At 42.1% G+C, this 19,951-nt stretch overlaps 1 protein-coding gene across 12 annotated transcripts in view; it reads left to right on the top strand.

Annotated features, from left to right (window-relative positions):
- OBSCN (obscurin, cytoskeletal calmodulin and titin-interacting RhoGEF) overlaps window positions 1–19,951 on the top strand; it is a 3,169,051-nt gene that overhangs the window by 1,925,998 nt on the left and 1,223,102 nt on the right. For all 12 annotated transcript variants that reach the window (XM_069647058.1, XM_069647065.1, XM_069647061.1 and 9 more), the window contains 4 exons: window positions 9,133–9,306; window positions 10,282–10,441; window positions 16,905–17,021; window positions 18,409–18,573. In XM_069647058.1, the coding sequence (XP_069503159.1) occupies window positions 9,133–9,306; window positions 10,282–10,441; window positions 16,905–17,021; window positions 18,409–18,573 (616 nt within the window). The remainder of the gene's footprint in view (window positions 1–9,132; window positions 9,307–10,281; window positions 10,442–16,904; window positions 17,022–18,408; window positions 18,574–19,951) is intronic.

The following is a 19,951-nucleotide window of genomic DNA, read 5'->3' on the forward strand; positions in this document are numbered from 1 at the left end:
GTAGGTCAGAAAGTTCAGGTTCTTTTACCTACCTCTGAAAATAAGCTTGTTTCAAAAGGGTTTCGGGCCCTATGAAATACCAGAGCAAACTGGAACATGTACTTATTGGCTAGTCCAACCTGATAGAAGACAAAAGACCCACCTCTACCATGTAAATCTCCTGAAAGAATTGAAAGAGAACCCTTCTGCCTCTAACTCTTCCATGTTATCCTGTTTGTTACCCCAGGAGAGGCATAACCTAGAACTAATTCACCAAGACCTACCTAATGACAAACAAAAAAAATTAAATTACCTTGTTACTGCTTTCCCCAACGTATTTTGTGAAAAGCCAGGGACAGTAACGTATCATTACATCAGAAAGTGGTTCATCTAAACCCATACAGACTCCCAGAGGCATGAAAGAAAATAGTCATTAATGAGGTTGAGAATATGCTGAAGGCAAATATTATTGAGCACTCTTCAAGGCCATGGTCCTCCCCTATCGTGTCGGTAACTAAACCAGACCCGTCTTGGAGAGTTTCCATAGATTTTAGGCAAGTCAGCGCCATCTCTGCCTTTGATGCATACCGTATGCCACCCATCAATGACATGATAGATAAACTGGGAAATGCAGTGTTCTTGTCTACTCTAGATTTAACTAAAGGGTGTGGGCAGGTACAAGCGCTGGATAAGTAAAAGAACAGCCTCCTCTACACCCATAGGGCTATTTCAATTTTAAAGTTCTCCCGTTCTACATGGGGCCCAAGCAACTTTTTAATGACTTATGGACAGAATACAACAACCCTATTCCGATTTCTGTGGGGCCTATATTGACAATATAGTTATCTACAGTAAAACATGGGAGAACCATCTTCCCGATCTTTACACTATCATGAGAGCTCTCTGAGAGGCAGGATTGTCTTCCAACCCTAGGACGTGTACTCTGGCTCAATCAGCCGTGAAATATCTGGGCTTCTCCATGGGGAATGGTAGTGTACAGCCTAAGCATGAAACAGTGAAAGCCATTTTAGATGCCCCCACACCCAAGACCAAAATAGATCTTAGAGCATTCTTAGGCTTGATTGGGTATTATCACAGGTTCATCTCAATGTTTTCAGACAAAACATCACGGTTGACAGATAAATTACAAAATGCAGAACCCCAGAAAACTTATAACTTATAACCACCTCAAACAAACATTGTGTCAGAACCCCATATTGAAAGTGGCAGACTGCTTGAAAGAGTTTGTTTTACAGACTGATGCCTCCCTGACTGGATTAGGAGCTGTACTGTCTCAAATACTTGATGGCTTCGAACATCCTACATTATGTATCAGTCGCAAACTATTACACAGAGAGAAAAACTACTCTGTGTTAGAACTAGAAGCCCTTGCCATCAAATGGGCGATCCTCCATCTTCTGTACTACCTATTGGGAAGGAAATATACCCTATAACTGATCATTCATCCTTAGTTTGGATAGGACAGAGAAAATAATCTAACCCTCAAGTCATGCGTTGATTCCTGGCATTCAACCATACAGTTTTGTGGTGGAACATCGAAAGGTTAAAGACCAGGGGAACGTTGAGTTCCTTTCCCGGATCCCCTGCGAAACAGATCCATCCACACTTCATATGGGAAGGGAATGAATGTAAAAAACCAGGGTGTTTCACTAACTGGACCCCAGGGATACCTTACTCAGGTGGCCAGGGCAAGGCCATTGCCTTTGGATCCAGACCCTGGGGGTGGACAAGTGTGGTAGGATCACTTGGGTGAGGGGTCTTTGGGGAGTGGGGCAGGAATGCCTGATGGTGAGACATGGTATCCCCCCTTTCCAAATACCCCTGCGCCATCCTATTTTATAGGATATTCCAACTTCCCAGATCCCCTGCCCCCTTTGCTACACAAACACTGAGCCAAGGATGAGGAAGTCTGAGGCTAAAAGGTGTACCACCCACGCAATACATTGGACATGTACCACTAATAAGATCAGGCAGGTTCAGGCACTTGATCTTAATGACATACACCTGGTACCTATTTACTCTCCCTACATGATTAAAAGGTGGAACAGTGAGGCACAGTCTGACCAAGGCGATGCACGAGAAGGAGCAGTTTTTCCAGGGCGACGGCGAACCAGGCAGAGCAGATCGATAGGCCGAGGGACAGGACTGAGGTACGGAGAAACCTTGGACACCCTGGTGAGAGATTGTTACCTCCGAAGGGCCTTGAACGTTGCGCAAGGAAGCCCAGCCAGAGAGAAGAGACAAACCTCTTTTGTGTTTCAAGCCTACCAGCCGCCCTCCCAGGTGAGCGGCAGAGTTGGTGAGGTACAGCGGCAGTTGTGGTATCAGCCTTGACTTCAGGATCAAAACCAGGAAAGATGAAAATGAATTAACAAAGCCGGTGAGTTCAACAGTATTCGATGAATGAAGGTTGCGCATGTGCCGATAAGACACGAGAGAAAGCATAGCATTGTAAAGAAGTGTAAATTAAAGATAAAAAGTAACAGAGTGGTCCGGTGAAAGAAGATTGCCCAATCGAAAGTCTCTGTGAAATGTCTGATGCCGTAGAAGCATTGAAAAGAGGAAGAAAATGAGATTTGGACTGTTGTTAGGTTTGATCCCAGCAGAGGGAAACCTAAATGTGAGAGAGACCTTGGTATAGGAGAGAAAAAGTGACATTTGATGAAAGAAGGTCAAAGTGGTCATCCCGAGGTAAGAGCAAAATTGTCGCTGTTTCGAAAGTCTTCGACAGCGGAAGTAAAGTGAAAGGAGGCTGGAACCTGAAGGATGCAAGACTCTGAAGGTGTGATTGAAGCTTGGGGAAGGGAACCCCCACAAACTGTGATTGAAAGGTTTGAGCCCGGCAGAGGGAAACCTGTACTGAATTGTTGAACTGTATTACAGGCTAAAAAGTGACCTGGGCTGGAGTGAGAGAAAGCCAAGAGGTCCAGCGGATAAACTAGTGACTTTCCCTGGAAGGCCAAGTGGGTCCTGGTCCACTAAATTAACTGCATCCCTGTGTCTGACGCCATAGTGTATCGCAAGGCCCAAGTGTGCCAAACTTACCCTGTGCTACAAAACACAGGGAAGGGAGTTTACTCAGCCATAATGACATTTCTTTTGAACACTGATTTTCCTTTTTGCATTACACATTCCCTTCACACCACATTTATTCTATTAGAAAGAGTGCAGGCATTAGGTTTATTGGTTTATTGGTATAGGCCATTTCAAGGACTGACTAGGATTGTATTTTCTTTTTGTTTGATGGTCGAGAATACTCCCATCTTAGTTATAGGGAAATATAGGAGTTTTCCAACCCCTTTTAAACCATCAATAAAGGTTTTGAAACTTGCAGCTAATTGTGATATCACACCTCTCTCACACCTCCTATCCTCCACCACCGTTGGTGTCTCCTCCATCCTCTTCTCTAAACCCGTTCTTCTCTATGTTCCTTCATTCCCACTTCCACTGCAGTGATTAAACTCATCCTCTGCTCAGCCCACCAATGCTGCGCTCCCACTGACCCCTTTTTTTATTGTAGAGGATAAAAGATGTTGAATCTGTTAACTGCTCTCTCTCCTCTCCCAATTCAATTCCTGTCTACTAGCAACTTACCCGCCTGCTGCAAAGTGGCCACAGTCATATTCATTTTTAAAGAAGCTACTGCTGACCATAACAATCCTTCTTTGTGCTGAACTACCTCTCTTAAGCCCCCCTACTCCAAAGTCAACGAGAGAGTTGTCTTGAATCACATCATCAATTATCATCAGCTAAGTGCCCCTTGCAGTCCCTTCCGATATGGGATTCACAGCAGACGTTCCATAGAAACTGCTCTCACCCATGCCTTAAAGATCCTTACCACATCCTTATCACTTGTCAATACTCCCTCTTCCATCCTAACTCTATTCAATCTCACTGCTGCCTTTCCTCCTCCAAACACTCTCCTACTTGTGCTTCAGGTACACTGTACTGGACTGAGTGGTCTCTTATTTCTCAAACTGCTCCTTTTCTATCCCCTGATTCTCTACCACCACCCCTCCTGCACCCCTTACAGTGTGCATCCCACAAGGATCTGTCCCCAGAACACTCCTCTTCACTCTATTCCCCTCCAGCTAAAGTAAACACATTTCACCCTTTGGTTTCTCTTACTACATTGTTGCTGATGACACTCTGATCTTCTATACCTTCCCGTCCACTCCCTGATATCTCAGAGGGCACCATCAGCTGCCTGTCAACCATCCGTCACTAGATGACACTACAATGCCTGATGTAAAAGTCACATTTCGCATAGCCTCTAATTCCAACCTCACTCTGCTATCCACTGTAGTGTTTCCTGCGGACTTCCTCACTACATAAACTAAGGCCCTCAACCTTGGGTTCCTCCATAACAATCACTTCATCACTGCCACTTAGACCAAGATCATCCTTATAAATCTCAGCCAAATTCAGCCCACCTCACCTACCACTCTAATCGCCATACTGGTCCTCAGCAAAATTGACTACTGTTCCAGCTTTCTCCTGGGTCTTTCAAGGTACTTTTTAACTGCTTTCAAAAAAGTATTGAACCTTGCCACATGCACCCTCTAGAATCTCTCTAGATCCTCTCCCACCTTGACATCCTGTTACCAACATGGGTGAGTGTCAATGAAAAATCCCTCTCCCTTCAGGTTTCTGCTCCGTGTCTTCAAATCTACCCATGTTCTAAACCTAGGTCACAAATCCAAGCTTATTGCATCCCTCCCTGCTCTCTCACTTGGGCTGTCTGCTCTACAACTCTCAACAACCTTTCACTCGCTCTCGTTATTTAGCCTCGCATGGCCGCCCCTGCTCTCTACTAACCATTTTGCATTGGAATGCTCTCTACCCGCACATCAATGTAAATCACTCAGTGGAATTATGTAATACCTACTATATGCTCCACTTGCCAGCTTGTGAAGGGACATCCTCTACTCCTGATCAACCTCTTTGCCCAACCTTAGTGCTAAAATAACTTGTTATATGTAAATATGTATTCATGGTACTATTGTTTTCTGGCGTAAATGTACACCTTATTTATGTATGCCTCCCTGTTGCTAAATGTCCCCATTTAATATCTCAATGTTTTGCCCCTGCAGTGGCATGCTCTCCTCCACCAGTATAATTACTTAACTGATGCAAAGACACTCTAAATTGTGTTTTCGCTCTATACATGGCACTTCAGGTAAAAAGTTGTTGTCCTACCAATCAAATAAACACAATAAAAAGACAACAAGCTTTAGACATATGGTGGGTTTTATGAGACTTGACAAATGGTTAACCTGACAAAACTTTCTCAGTGAAAATTAAAACTCTAAACAGATTTGCCTGGGGACATCAGCAACAAAAAAACAAATAAAGCTTAAAACACAACAGTTACAGTCGATGCTATAAATGCCATTATAATCATTAAACAATACAATGTTATACAATATAAAATCACCACTAGCTGCTTGAAAACATACATTATTTTAAAAAGCCAATCAAAAATAATCATACTCTAAATAACAGAAAGTTCAACATACCTAAACATAGTCCAGATCAAAGGAGGTAAGAATAGCAGGAAGAGTGTCGCCTAGCAGAGAGGGATGCTCTCATAGTATGCTATACGCAATAATGGTCACTTAGGGACAGAAGATATGTCCGCTGCCTCCACGTCTTCTAGATTAAGGTAGAAATGTTGAAATCACCACCGTACTTGCAGTAGAATCATCCCAGACAAGGCCCTCCGGCAAGTGAGTTGCGTTAGCCTACCTCAATAAGCATTTAAGCATATTCCAGTTGACTAACGTGCTTAGAAAAAATGAAAATTAACCACGCACTCGTGGCCCAGAGCAGATGAGCAAAAGCACTCTTACAGGTTGTCGAATTTAAAGGGAGGATACCCAAAATGGAATGTCAACTAAACAGTGCACATTTCTGGAAGCCACATGTCACAGTCATTTTTGACTCCTGTCCCTCATAGCATTTCACAGCAAAATACAAGCTTAATCTAGGATTAAACCTATATGATTCACGATTGGCTGCAGACTTCCAATATGCTGCTATAACCCCTTAACTGAGGGATATTTTGCACTCCTATGTGAATTAGACAAACATACTTGCCATTAGCACTTTAGTAATTACAATTAGATGATACAATGGAAGTGGGAGATCCCATACAATGGAAGAGGGAGATCCCATAGATGTACAACCTCAAAAGGTTCCATTTGTGCCTAAAACAGTGCAGATGGCAGGTGAAGACTGTTTCCCCATCCACCACCCATGTGTTGCTTTATACAACTAAAAAAGACGAGGTGCAGAGGGAAATATTTTGCACTAGGAAACAAATGAATATTAAAGCATTGCAGACCCCAAGAAAAAGCACAAGGGGATGAAACCTCATAACTTAAAACAATCAACAAGCATAAAGAAAATTCCTCCTAAACCGCATCAACAAATCCTTGCAGTTCAAAAAACTTTCATCCGAAATTCGTTGAGTTTTCTTTCTTAAAGTAAATAATGCTTAGAACACAACAGCTACATTCATTTTAGCATGTTTCTCTAACTTTCTTTTTTTGGTGGGCTGCGTTTTGATCAAGAACACATTTTTCAGCATTACAATGAACCATATAAGAGGTGTTTTGCCTTCTCTAGCTGACTTTAGGGGGAGGGTAATTTAATCTCCCCTGCTTCATTGATACATCTGAATCTCTCAATAGCCCACAGCTTAGTTAGCCATGTCGATTTTCTAATATGTCTAAAGCAGTTGATGACTAGATGGGGATTTCCTGGACAGCTATGTGATCAATCTTCCAGTATCATAAAAACAAATTGTCCAGTTGAAATATTCAGTTGAATCCTCAAATCTAATTTGTGATGATAGACCATATGTACTAGTGATTAAAGGAGAACTACCTCCATCTTAAAGAATGGTGCTGAGAGGCCCCAAGGTCTAAGCCATACCATTCTTATGGTTAACAACAATTGAATCAGCTCACTAGCTGGGCATAATCTTTGACTCAGACACATGTTCATGCTGCAAATAAGTGCAATCATTGGAGGCGCTCATTTGCATCTATCTAGGCTCTGAAATATCTTAATCACAACTAGCAACAGTAGCTAATGAGCCCCCTTTCTATTCTGTGTTTTTTTCGGACTCAGTAAATCTCATAATAACGTGTAAATTAGCCATGAGATGTATTTCACATAAATACATATTCACAGACACTTTTTTTGGAGTCTCAATTTTAAGTTGCTTTAACTTGCTGGGGTATCTTGTTTTACTCTAGCTGTTATTTAGAATCATCTTATTGTATTTGGCCAGATGTGACAACCATGACAAGAGCTGGAGGACAAAAGGGAGGTGGGCCCTCTGAACTTTTCTGTAGGGATGGAGTAGCTAATGAGGCTGGGTGCCGTCACCTGCAGTGTAAGGATGGAACCTGCGGAGGTATGGGGTGGATCCCCAGGCTACCTGCCTTACCCGATGAGTGGGGGGCTGGGGATTGTCACAAGTGCCCCTCTCTAACATGTGCTAATTTAACTCCTCCAGCATGTTGGGGACTTCTAACACTGTGTAAAGACTTGGCCCAGAACATCATACCAACTAAACGACCCATCAGCATCATGAACAGGCAGGCAAATAGACCCCAGTGTTTTTTTTTACTGAGTAATACTTACCAAGTTAGGGGAGCGATCCCTGCACAGATGCACCAAACTTCCATGCATGCACAATAACCAACATGATAAAAATTCCAAAGATGGGGAATGCTGAAGCTAGCTCCCCACACAACGCTACCTGACATGTGAGAACCACACTAAACCTGCACTAATCACATACCAGAAACATTGCAGGTACACAGATCCAAATCCTTTCTTGAATGCTGGGTGTAGAAGAGGGGCAGCTAAAGTATAAAAAGGGCAATGTGCAGTCAGAATGTGTTGGTTGTTGGAGACAGAGGAATGTGTGAGTGGAGAGGAAAACAGCAGACATGAGGTGAGGCGATTTCGGGTGAGAGTGGATAGGGAAAGAGGAGGGGGGAGAGGAAGAAGGTAGGAAGGAGGAAAGGTGGAAAATCAATGAGAGCTTGAAGAAAGATGAGCGGAATAGAAGCTAGGTGAACAAGGAGGTGGGAGGTCATTTGCAGTATTAGGGAACCATCCGTGTCAAAGAGGGGAGCAAGGACAAGAAGCAGATTATGTTGGAAGAAGCAGTAGGAGGAGCGATAACTTAACACTAGCTGACGAGAGGCATGCAAAGGAGAATTAAGGTGTAGTAGAGGAAGCTTGGAAGACTTGAATGACATCAGGAAGAAGAAAGAGAGATCTTGGGAAGAAGACCAGTAGGAGAGACTAAGATCAGGGAAAAGGCAAGAAGGAGAAAAACAAATGACAGAGTGAAACTGGGGAGAGGATCTTATGTTCCCCTAATTACTAAACCGTCAAGACGTTTGTCCCGGGATCGATGGAGTTGGGATATCCCCTGAAAGACTGTGATTGGCTTGGGAATACCATTGGTTTGGTACAGACTGTTCAACTGTGATAGCAAGGAGAACCTCCTGAAACCTTGCTGTGCCATTTATTTTGTATTTTCAGCTTTGTTGGCAAGCTCTGTGAATAAAATAACAGTGAAAATAGACTTCTGTCTCTAGCCTGTTTGAGTGTTCTGCTTGCGTTGTATCAAGAGATTTACGCTTCAAATGTGTGCAGAACTACAAAAGTATTTTTCTGGAGGCTACACATCGAGGAGGGAAAGTTGCCAGAATATATAAGTATGCAATAAAGAAAAGAAGGAACAACAAGGCTACCGAAGAGATGCAAATTCTGTATGGGAATATACATAAAAGAGTAGGCTGCCTTTTTCAGTTGAAGGCTACTGCTAGAAGAGTGATCAAAATGTCAGACTGAAATGTTGAGGTGCAGAAGTAGCATTGCAGTGATTTCTTAAATTAAGGAAATGCATTCATGGAGCTGTCTCCTAGAAAAATGAGACAAAAAGACAACTATATTGTAGAAAGTCGGGGTAACACTGGAGTTCATATGGTGTTTATTTGAATATCATCTCAGGGAATAGGGAGGTAGTGAGATCTTTGTGATCCTTGAATTTCTTTGCATTTATGTTTCCGTTTTTATGCTCTACTCTTTTTTTATTTCTAGTATCCTCATTCAAGAGCTTATCAACTCAGAAAAGGATTTTGTCAAAGATTTGCGATTTCTGCAGACTCATCACTTGCAGTACACTGAGACAAGCCCTAATGTCCCTGACACGGTTGCCAGTCAGAAAACTACAATATTCAGGAACGTCAGCGATATCACAGACTTCCATTACAAGTAGGTATAGCTCAAATGAAAGTGCATAACAGCTAAAGGTGTTCTTTGCTCTTGTTTTTGGAATTGTTTCGGAATGTTGCATGGCATCTGTGTAGGTGACAATGCCCCACAATGGTGCCACAATCAGTCCAAAAATAAATCATAACCAAGATTGAAATGGAGGGCTTTAGAGGTAGGTTAAATATCTGCGCCATTAAAATAATATAAGTTGTTCTTAATTTTTCTTTCCCTAGATAGTTAGTTTTCTATGTTCTAATATTAGCGAATATCCTTTGAATCATGTGCCTGAGACCCATCAAAATGAGCCATTTTCTTCTCATTACTCCAGCCCCATATGTTTATATGAAAGAGTGATTTGTAGCATGCCTCAAATAAACATATCTAAGAGCTCTACACATAAGGCCTTATTTTGTATCATCTCCACATTTTCTCTGTTCAGTGAATACATTTCATTATAGAGTATTTGCATGCATCAATTGTAATTAAAAATGTTTTTTTGTAAAAGAATGTTACAATATATGCCCTTGTAGCATAGAATAAAAAGAAATGAACTAGCAGCAAGAGTCATCAATTCCTGTTAAGTGTGTGTCATAAATATATCAATTTATAACATACAGCATTATCATTGGGACAGTTGTTAAATTCTTAATTCAGATATTTGGCCTAACCTATCTTGATAGTAATCAAATACATTTACAGATATAACGCATCCACATTGGTTCAGTGAAGTTTTTTTTTCTGTAGACCTTAATTTCTTGATATTTAAATATTTCATCAAAATGTGAGTAAATGGTATTATGATGTTTGGGAAACAGTTGTAGCTTGCTCTAAACCATGTTTCTCAAACCATAAGGTATGGATCCTTTGGTGGATTTCTGCTTTGCAGATTGATTTAAATCCAGAGCTTCGGTTTTCTATCCATCCCGGTACATCAGTTATACTTCATTAATATATCTGCCCTTTTCACACATGCAGCACTTTTTTCACTGAGCTAAAAAGATGCGAGACTGACGATGACGTTGCCATGTGCTTCATTAAAAACGTGGAGGAGTTTGATAAGTACATCATGTTCTTGGTGGGACGAATCCAAGCAGAGTCTGTGGTCGTGAGCAATGCAATACAGGAGTTCTACAAGGTGAGACGCATCTACGGTATTGTTCACTGTTGGGTATGATGATTGGTTATTTATAACGGCTTAATACCAAAGAGGTTTCTAAGCGCAGACCCGGGATTCGACCCTGCGTTGCTCTGCGTCGTCTTGCTTCCAAGACGAGCGCCTTTCACACTGAGCAATAGTACCCGTGGGCACGCGATACCAGTGCGTGCCAGAGAGGACTATACTAAGTCCTCGTGTTAGAAGGAAATGCAAAAGGAGACTATTTTGAACTTTTATCTGCGGCCCAACAGTAAGTATGTTCAATCCCAAACGTAGCAATATTGTCCTGTATTTAGACAAATTCTGAACCTAAATCACAAAGGTACTGTACAAGTTTGTTAAAAATATATTAATAATTATGCACTCAAATGTGTTTCGGGTTCAGTATGTAAATTATTTTCTGGAGTAATCCACAGATTGAATATGGAATGATATAAATTGTACCTTTTTTGTGCTATAGTGTTTATTGTTTAGGATTTTTTTGCCACACATTTTTAAGAGAAGTCTTTGTTGCATAGGTGTTTAGCTTATGATATTGAGCCCTGTTCCCAGGGATCACATGTTTGAAATAAGTGGTTTGTATTAATGGTTAAAACGCCTGATAAAGGCTGTTACCACTTGCACTTCAATATTTGCTCTGGTGGTATAAGCAAAAATGAATTCCTGAGAATATACACTTTTTATGGAAACTGTTTGATCTGCCGATTCCTTGTTGAAATGCCCAGCTGCCAGGCTGGGGCCTCAGAAGTCCCAATTGAATGGCACCCTGTGATGCCAACTATACTCATGAAACTGCACAGGTTATGAGTAGCACTGCCCGCTGCAGCCCAGCAGTTCCTTTTCCAATGAGTGTATTAACGTGCTGTCAGTCTTGGACTCCAACGGTCAAACAAGTGTAGATTTTAGCTATATTTTTTATTTGTTTGGCTTTTTATTTTTTTATTTTTACCTTTATATACTTGACATCAAATACATTTGTATGGCAGTATTACAAGTCATCAGAGTGCAAAAAATACATCATCGATAGTGTGCAACAAGCATTCTCTTGCATATTAACATCCAACTCGACATTCTGAAGTGCATTATGTAGTCTCAGCATATATAGTATGGCACTAACACCATCAATTAGGTGCGATATTCATCGTGAGCAGATATGCTCTGAATGAGCACCACTTGTCTTTTAGGCGATTGGTAGCAGGTGATATTGCTGTCATAGTTCTTATTTCCCATTGATTTGTTGGCTTTTTGTAAAAGCTTATTATAATAATTACTGAAGCCACAATTTTAAGTACTCCAGCAAGTGTTCATGGAAAATATCAATTACTAACACCCATACCGCTTGCATGTGGTGCCTTGGGGCTCTTCATGACAACAGAAACTTTGAATCTTGCAAGAGATTTACCTTGAACACCAGTGGTTCTAGGTAGAGCCGACTTGCTATGTTCCGAGTGAAGGAGACAAGCATGCTGCCGGAAGGCCATCAGGGCTCCCCAGAACCAGGCCAGTTGCACTCAAAGCACTCCTGAGGGGTGGACTCCAGTCAGAGTCCTTGTGCCAGTTACAAACAAGAAGCCCAGGAAAAAGTCTCAACTCGGAACAAGAATGAGCACTCAGAGAAGAAAATGAGAGTCAAGACTCTACCTAAGAATCCCCCTGATAGGCCAGGAGTGGCAGCTGTTATGGAGAGACATGTGTTAACACCCAAGCAGTTCCGGCGGCGTTGGGGCACTTCCAACACAAACTTTCCACAATATTTGCTCAGATGTGTGACACTTAAATGCATAGTACAATTATGGCTATGGCATGTTCTGATTTGCTATCTCCCAGCCTATCCATAGTGACTTTGTGACACTACTCTGCACTCATGGCCTCCTTCAGCAGTTATTTCTGCTCTCAAAATTGCTGAGCACATAAATGGTGCGGCTGCCCACTCACACAAATATTCTTTGTCCCACCCAATGGATGTGCATTTGCTGTGCCCTACCTTAGGACATATCAGTCTGCAGGATTGTCGCTTTTCTGTGGAGAGATGACAGGTGAGTCAGGGTGCTCTCATCTGCTCCAGGCTGACAGAAACCAGAGGTTGGCAACAGGGTGCTATCCTAGCTGGTCTCGATATTCATAGGCAGCAGTGCCAGAGGTCAAGATCCAGTGCTGTAACATTATTTGGTTGATAAAGTCTTTTGTCAACTCCTAGAGTAAGCTTATATCAATGTAGAATTGCGTTTGCTAGCCTCTGATTGCCTATACAGTAGTACAACAGAAAACGATTATCTTTTATAAGTAGTCTGTGGTATAATTACATTTCAATACAAAGTGAACATAACTTTTTTTGTATTTCTTATTTTCTTTTACGATGGGGCGCTTTCCCCTTCTGCAACATGGGGTCTGACATGCTCATGAATATTCCCCGTTGTCAGGCTGGGAATCCTCAGTAAAAAAGAAAACACTTTTGCTTTATCTTGAAAACTGCATTTCTTCTCTAAAGCAATCACTGTACTCTGGGTCATACTGCCCACATCCAATGGCAGTCCCCTCCCTAAACTCCACTCCTGGTGGCCATCTTCAGGTTTTTACTGCACGCTTCAGTGTTGGGTGTCCTCTTCTTGCTCTCTGAGCTATTATTTCATCTTCTGATTTTTTGGCCAAATTTTGACAATTTCTGGAGCGATTTTTGCCTCATCGTTTGACCGAATGTCGATTACCGGCAGCTGGGACCCGCTGTCGGCAAAGAGCATCCTACTTTGCGGATCTTCCATAGAAGTTTCGAGAAGCCCTGGTGTAGCGCATATCATTGCTTTCACCAAGAAAACGTGCTGGCCAATCCATAAAGGCCATCTGAATTTTCGCATCTTAGATGGCCATATTCTGAAGCCTTTTTCAATCCCTTTGTGCATTTGCGCAGCGCGCATCCTAAATCCACAAACAGGATGTGCTTTGAAATGCAGAGAAAATAATCAACCTCCCTCCCACCCCTGCTCCAGAGTGTTACAAGTCTAGGGGTATGTACAAGTCATTTCAGGGTCTATTTTAGACCCTGTCATGTTTTCTTTTTTGTTTTTATTGGGACAGCAGTTCCTTAAACATCGCCTGTAAAATTTGCATATCTATTACTCACATAGGGATACACATTTTTTTGTTTCTTTACATTTAAAGGGCCTGTCAATGTGAAATGCGCTCCCAGCAATCACGTGTGTGCTAGGACCCTGTCATATAGCAGTGTCAGTAGCACACTCGTGACACTAATTTATGCAAAGGGCTGGACAGCATATCATTTTGGCAGCTGTCAAACCCCAAAATGTGCAGGGCGCCCTTGAGAATAAAGTGATGTGTGTATTTCTCAAGCAAGCACAAATAAAAAGGTTTATTTGCGCTTGTTTATGGGAATAGCCCAATGTCTTTAAGCCACCACATGGTCTCCCTCCAGCGTTTCTCACAGTTTTCTTTTTTTTAATTGTATTGTGCATTTGTAAGGCGCTTATACAGCAAGAAATTGTGTTGCAAAGGGGAAGAAATTTGGGGTTCACTTATGTTTCAAGGACATCTGGTGGGTCTTGGTCTCGAGCTCTTCCACAGGTTACAAGCAATGGCTGACAATAGTTTGGACACATGGGTAGACATTAGACGACCACAGATGGCAGGATATGTGTTGCATGGCAATACGCTAGGAGAGAGACTGGGGTGAATGTCTTACGGCCTTCCACCTAATCCTTGGCAAACTTCCTCCTCCCAGGAGTTTAGATTGATGGATAGTTGACCTCCCTGACTCTCCTCTTTGCTGCCTTTATCCCTGGCTCATGAGGTGTACCAGTATGCATGAACGTCTGCTCACTACAAGGCACAAATATATGCTTTAACGTTTTTGTTACCCTTTTGGTTTGCAAATGAAATCTAAATGTGTCATGAATATGATGTGATCCAACGAGGAAAATGTTAGGATAACTTTGTTTCCAAGTGTGAGTGTGATAAGGTCTGTTAGTTACAGGGTATGAGGTGAAGTAAGAGGCCAGTCTCTCAACAGAATAATGTGCTCCACTCTGACTCCAAAGGTGGCCCATCAACGAAATAGTCAGTCTCACCAAGTTCCATAAAACAACTCTAACGATTCAAGCTGGGTGGTAGGTTAAAAAAATGTTTTCCAAGTTTCTTTCAAGCCTTAACAAAAGATAAAAGTCGAAAAATCAAAAGGAATAATCACTCACCCAAGGTCTTATCGTTTCTCTTAGGGTGAGACCAGTGGGAGTCGTGTAGTGGTCCAACCCTAAGCTTGAGTTGTAGATTTCTTCCTGCCGCAGACCCAAGGTTCTTAGGCAGCCAGATGCTTTTAGGGTCGTCTTGCTTGGTGCTTTTTAAGAGTTGCCTGTGGGAAAGCAACTTCCTGTCAGGATGGGCCACATGTTGGCAATTTTGAGAGGATTTAGAGCAACATGTCCCCTGTAACCCTTTGCTCCTCCTAGCGTTCACCTTGGGCTTTTTACCTGCCCTTAGTACTCGTGGACATATGAGGGTTGGTGGCCATTTTAGATTTTCCTTTGCCTGTAGGAGTGTCAGGGATGGATGCATGCTGTTTGTGAGGCTTTCAGTACTTGGAAAGAAGCTCTAGGGATGTTCTTGCTTTCTCCACCGTGTATTTCTAGTAGCTGTAATTATTAACATGCATGTTTGGGTGTCAGAGACTTTCACCAATAGTTTGCTGACCAGAAAGAATCAGTGAATCCAGAATCCAGATCCATAAATGCAGGTGGATCCATAAACACTGCAATTGCCAGAACAATGACAGCTCTGGCTTTGCTGGCTTTTGCGTAACTGGAGATCTCAAAGGGGGACCCTGGTAAAGCCAATGTGACGGTACCAGGAAAATAGGACACTCCTCAAATACCTCCTCAACACTTTACCATGTGCTCCTACCTTCTCCCACCACTCTTTATACCATGCAGGTTTACAATGTGAGGAGTGTCCCTCTCAGTTCTGAGGAGTTTTCCTTGTTACCACCTACTCCTCAGATCATACCCCTTCCTTCTGCTCCTAGTTTCAACACCCACTCCTGCTTTGCTGCACCTCCTTCCACACTTCCTGCTCATGTGTTCCTTCTTTCACCACCTTCTCCTCTACTCCTACTTTCAGCACCTTTCCTATTCCTCTGCTCCTTCTTTCACCATGTCCTCTTGCTCCTCCCTTCACCACCTGCTCCTGCTCCTCTAGCCTCTCCCCCTGAAACCGTGGCCAAACACGTCATCCAAACTCCAAAATATGTTCTCGGTTTGGGCTTCTGTTTTGCATACCTATGATGCATGGAGGTGCACTAGGTGGCACTCTGTTACATATGTTTTGTTAGCTGAATGGCCTATTCTACTCCCACATAACAGGTAGACGAATGTTGTCTTGCTTCTTATTTAAATCCACCATACTATTTATGGTGTTATGTATGATACTGTTCTATATATGGTGTTAATATTGCTCTATTGACCACATTTGATCAACATTTCTTTAGGCAGCAGCGTAGGAAGCTCCCACCGAGCATCTGATTTTATGTATTGTTGGTTTACTACACCAGTATGCAAAATGAGTTTCAGATGCAACTGGTCACTTGTTACCATCAACTCGTTTTTGTCTTTGTCAATTAGTTGCACAGAACCAAGTGGGATGCACTCACAAACTTCCATTCCTACACACACTGGGAAATAATTAGATGGAACATTGACACAACCCTAGTGAAGAACAAGAAAAAAATGAGATTCTTCCCTATTAAAGATCAACAAATGCATCGAATGGTCTTACTGGCTCTTACTCCTCGGCTAGCCTTTTTCTTTGGTGGATCAACTATGGGTCTCCAAGTACAGTCCTTGAGAGCCCCAACTATTCCAGGTTTTCCGGATAACTTATATCTATGAACTTATAGTTGTGAACCATACAGTGACCTTGAGCGATTGCCCTTGAAATTAGCCAAAGTGGTGTAACCTTTCTTTTCTGGATTCTAGCGTGAGACATAGAGGTCAATTGCAAGGTGGGCAGTGCAGGATAAATGCAGCAGTATTACTGTATACTTTCACATTACCACACCACCCAACTATAGGTTTGGCGGAAAGTTGGAGGATTCACCTCCAGCCATGAACTGCACATTAATCCGCCAGCTTTCCACCAAATGTCAGTGGAATTACTGCCGCAGTAATTCCAATGAAAATGCCCCCTTGAGTCCTATTGACAACCAAAAAAATTGAGATTTACACCGCCACTTGTAATCTGGCGCTAAAGCCGCCGGGCCAACTGGTGTTAACAGCAATAAAGTTTGGTGGTATCTGGCCAGATATACCACCGAGATACCACCAAACTCATAATGAGGACAAGGTACATGAACCATATGTTTCAATGAGTGAACAAAAAAGTGCAGGTGGTGACTTGTCAGACCTCTTACATGCCTCAAACTTTTTGTTTGTACTTACAGAGTTACTCAGATGACACCTTAGCGGCGGTTGACCCCTCCCAGCCTCTGCCGCTGCCACTGCAACATTACTTGGAAAGGCCCATCAACAGGATAAATCAGTATCAAGTGATACTTAAGGTGTGTATTATCCATGTTTGTAATTGTACCCTTTTATGGAACAATGGGGCTCTTCCCTTCTGCATGTGAAGGATTTATTTTACAGTATCCCATAAAATGTATTGATGAATAGGGAGCATATAGGTTCTTGTTGCTAATTTGTAATCCGTACAACCAGTAGATCTGAGATACTTCTTAGCGTTACCACTGGCTGAGTGTGTGGTATGCTAGGCATTCCATCTCTGTGCCTCAGTTCGCTCATTTGTCAAAATAATACAGTTTGCACAATAGTAAGCATTATATACAAACGAGATACCTGTATTCGTATGCAGTAGCCAAAGTGTGAAATGTTAGAACATGTTGCTGTGAAGAAGAACATATGGAAGCTGCATACTGAAAAAATAGGTTTAATAACACTTAATTGTAGACGAGTATCAGTCATGAATTGTATCTGCTATGCCATTGTTTACAACCTGTTATGATTTCAGTGCACTTGAGCAATGTCGACGGATTGCTAATGCCAAAGGGTTTGCTATTTTTTGGAATGACATAAGTTTGGCACAACTAGTAGCTGTGTTGTAAAGCGCATTGAGCAGGCTGAAGATGATGAATTAGAGAATGCAAGCACTAGATTCGACCTTTGCACGTTCACGTTATTGATAAACCTGAAATAACTATTGGAACATTTCCCTGTAGTCGCCAAGGGGCATTCTGGGAACTGTTAGAGCCTGTATTGAAGTGATCAGGATACCTATGTCGGGGAAAATGACCATCTTGGTTCCCCATTAATTTTCAATCTTGGGAGTCTGGTTTGGCGTTGGGAGGTCTTTGTCAGTCGAACATAAGGAAGTTCCTAAAAGGTGTCATTGATTTGCCTGCGGATAAATGGAGAGTCGATTTCATGGTAAATTGTCTAGTTAAATAGGAAATATGTACAACATAAAAGGTCTCTTCACTTAGGGTGCATACGAGATGCCTATCCCATTTCTCCTGTCACCTCAGTTCAAATGGAAAAGCCAGCAGTGCTTGGTTGAATTCTAACTAATGCCTAATTACGGTTGAAGACTGGTATCATAAGGAAAGGTAACAACAGACGCAGGCAATGCTCTTTACGAGTCACACTGTTCTTTCCTCTTGGTAGAAACCTAGCTTCCACCAGTCCCATTTGGTGGTTGTGTTTATTGGTGCATGTGCTTGTCTCTTTTGGCCTGACTGCCAATTTTGCAATTTATGAAGGCGGGAGGTTTTTATCAGCCTCAATCCTGTGTGACAATGTGATGGGAAAGCTTGAAGAATTGACATTGCGAATTCACCAAAACAGATGATTTTGGTTTTGGCGGGAGACAAATGCCATAAAGTGGAATGAAGCTTAGCAAATCATACTATTCTTTGTGTATTTAACATTCAGGAATTAATTCGGAACAAAGCAAGAAATGGGAAGAACTGTGCCCTGCTGGAGCAAGCCTATGCCATTGTGTCAGCTCTCACTCGAAGAGCTGAGAACAACCTGCACGTGTCCTTAATTGAGAATTACCCTGGAACACTGGAAGTTCTGGGTGAACCCATACGACAGGTAAGAATATGCCAGTAAGCAAAAAAAAAGATTTTCCACTAAGGGCATATAGATGATATCAAGAGTGAGAGCCCAGCTCTCCGATACTTTGCAAGTAGTGAAAGCGATCTGGTAGTATTAGTGCAATTAACCTTAGTACATAGAATTACTAGGGTGACCATGCGTTGCAGGATTTTATCAAGTATGTTATCTTGAAGACACTTCTTTAAAACATATGTTACGGGTTTATATATAAATCCCTGGGACTATCTTCTAGCATTAGTGGCAATTTCTAAATAATTAACATCTTTTGAAAGGGCCCGGGATGACCTTATTATAAGGCCACCCTCGGGATTTGGAGCCACAATGTTGGCCCCTGTGAACTACATTGTATTTTCAAGTTTATTAAAAAAGCTGTCATTTTTGAGTGGCCTACTTTCACTTTCTGTCCGAATTCTCTGACATGGCTGTACTTTCAGTGCCCTTTTTTACAAGGGTGAATTTCTAAAGGTTCGAATAGTAATGCTTGAACTAGCAGTTACTCACAATATAACTCTGAGTGAGGGAGGTTCAGAAGTTACATGAGAACCCCATCCTGCTGTTAATTGCCTGTCGGCCAGTCCGCTGTCTGTGTGCCAATATTATTATTGTAAAGCTGCTCCTCCCATGATTTCCAGCTTCAGGAAAAAGCAAGATAAGAATACCACCAATGGCAAAAAAGCAGAGCTTTCTTTCTGTGATTTGGAGTACTGACGCCATTAATGCGATAAAAGGCAAAGATGAGGTACAGGGTCTAGCTGCATTCAAGGGAGCGTGGTTTGTTGCTCGTGCCAGCAGCAAGGAAAGGTTCTTCTCAGCGGAACCTTTGCAGTCATCGAATTCAATATTGATTAAATTCATGTTCTTATTGAGTTGTGGTATCTTGGTTTATGCTCGTGCAGTCTTTTCAGTGTGGGAGGGGTGTTTAATGAGGGAGTGGTCAGATATTCCAGATTAATCAAATTCAGACTGTTTGGGCAATGCCAATAGGATGTTTGGGTTTCATGCTACCTGCAGACTGAAGGAAATGGGGAACAAGTTATACATGATGACAGTGGAATCTCATTGATTCTTTTATTGTATTCTGGTGCTGAGTGGTGTGGGAGGGATTTCTGAAGGTTGAGCCTTGTTAATGCAAAGATCTGCCAATGAGCTGTTTGGATCTACCTCTGTGGGTGGTCAGTACATTGACAGATCTCGATGTTTGGCATTTAGCAGTATGTAAAGTTGGTAGACCTCAAAACCTTTCCTCCCATTTTTCTATGTTTTGCCTTCCTTACTAAGCAGAGAATTTTCGAGTGAGATTGTTTCCTAGTCGAGAGACAGTGAAACTCTTGTAGAGGCCTGGTAACATGGTCAT

This window comes from Ambystoma mexicanum, chromosome 2q (assembly GCF_040938575.1).
Source record: "Ambystoma mexicanum isolate Mex_15411 chromosome 2q, UKY_AmexF1_1, whole genome shotgun sequence".
Classification (NCBI taxonomy): domain Eukaryota; kingdom Metazoa; phylum Chordata; class Amphibia; order Caudata; family Ambystomatidae; genus Ambystoma; species Ambystoma mexicanum.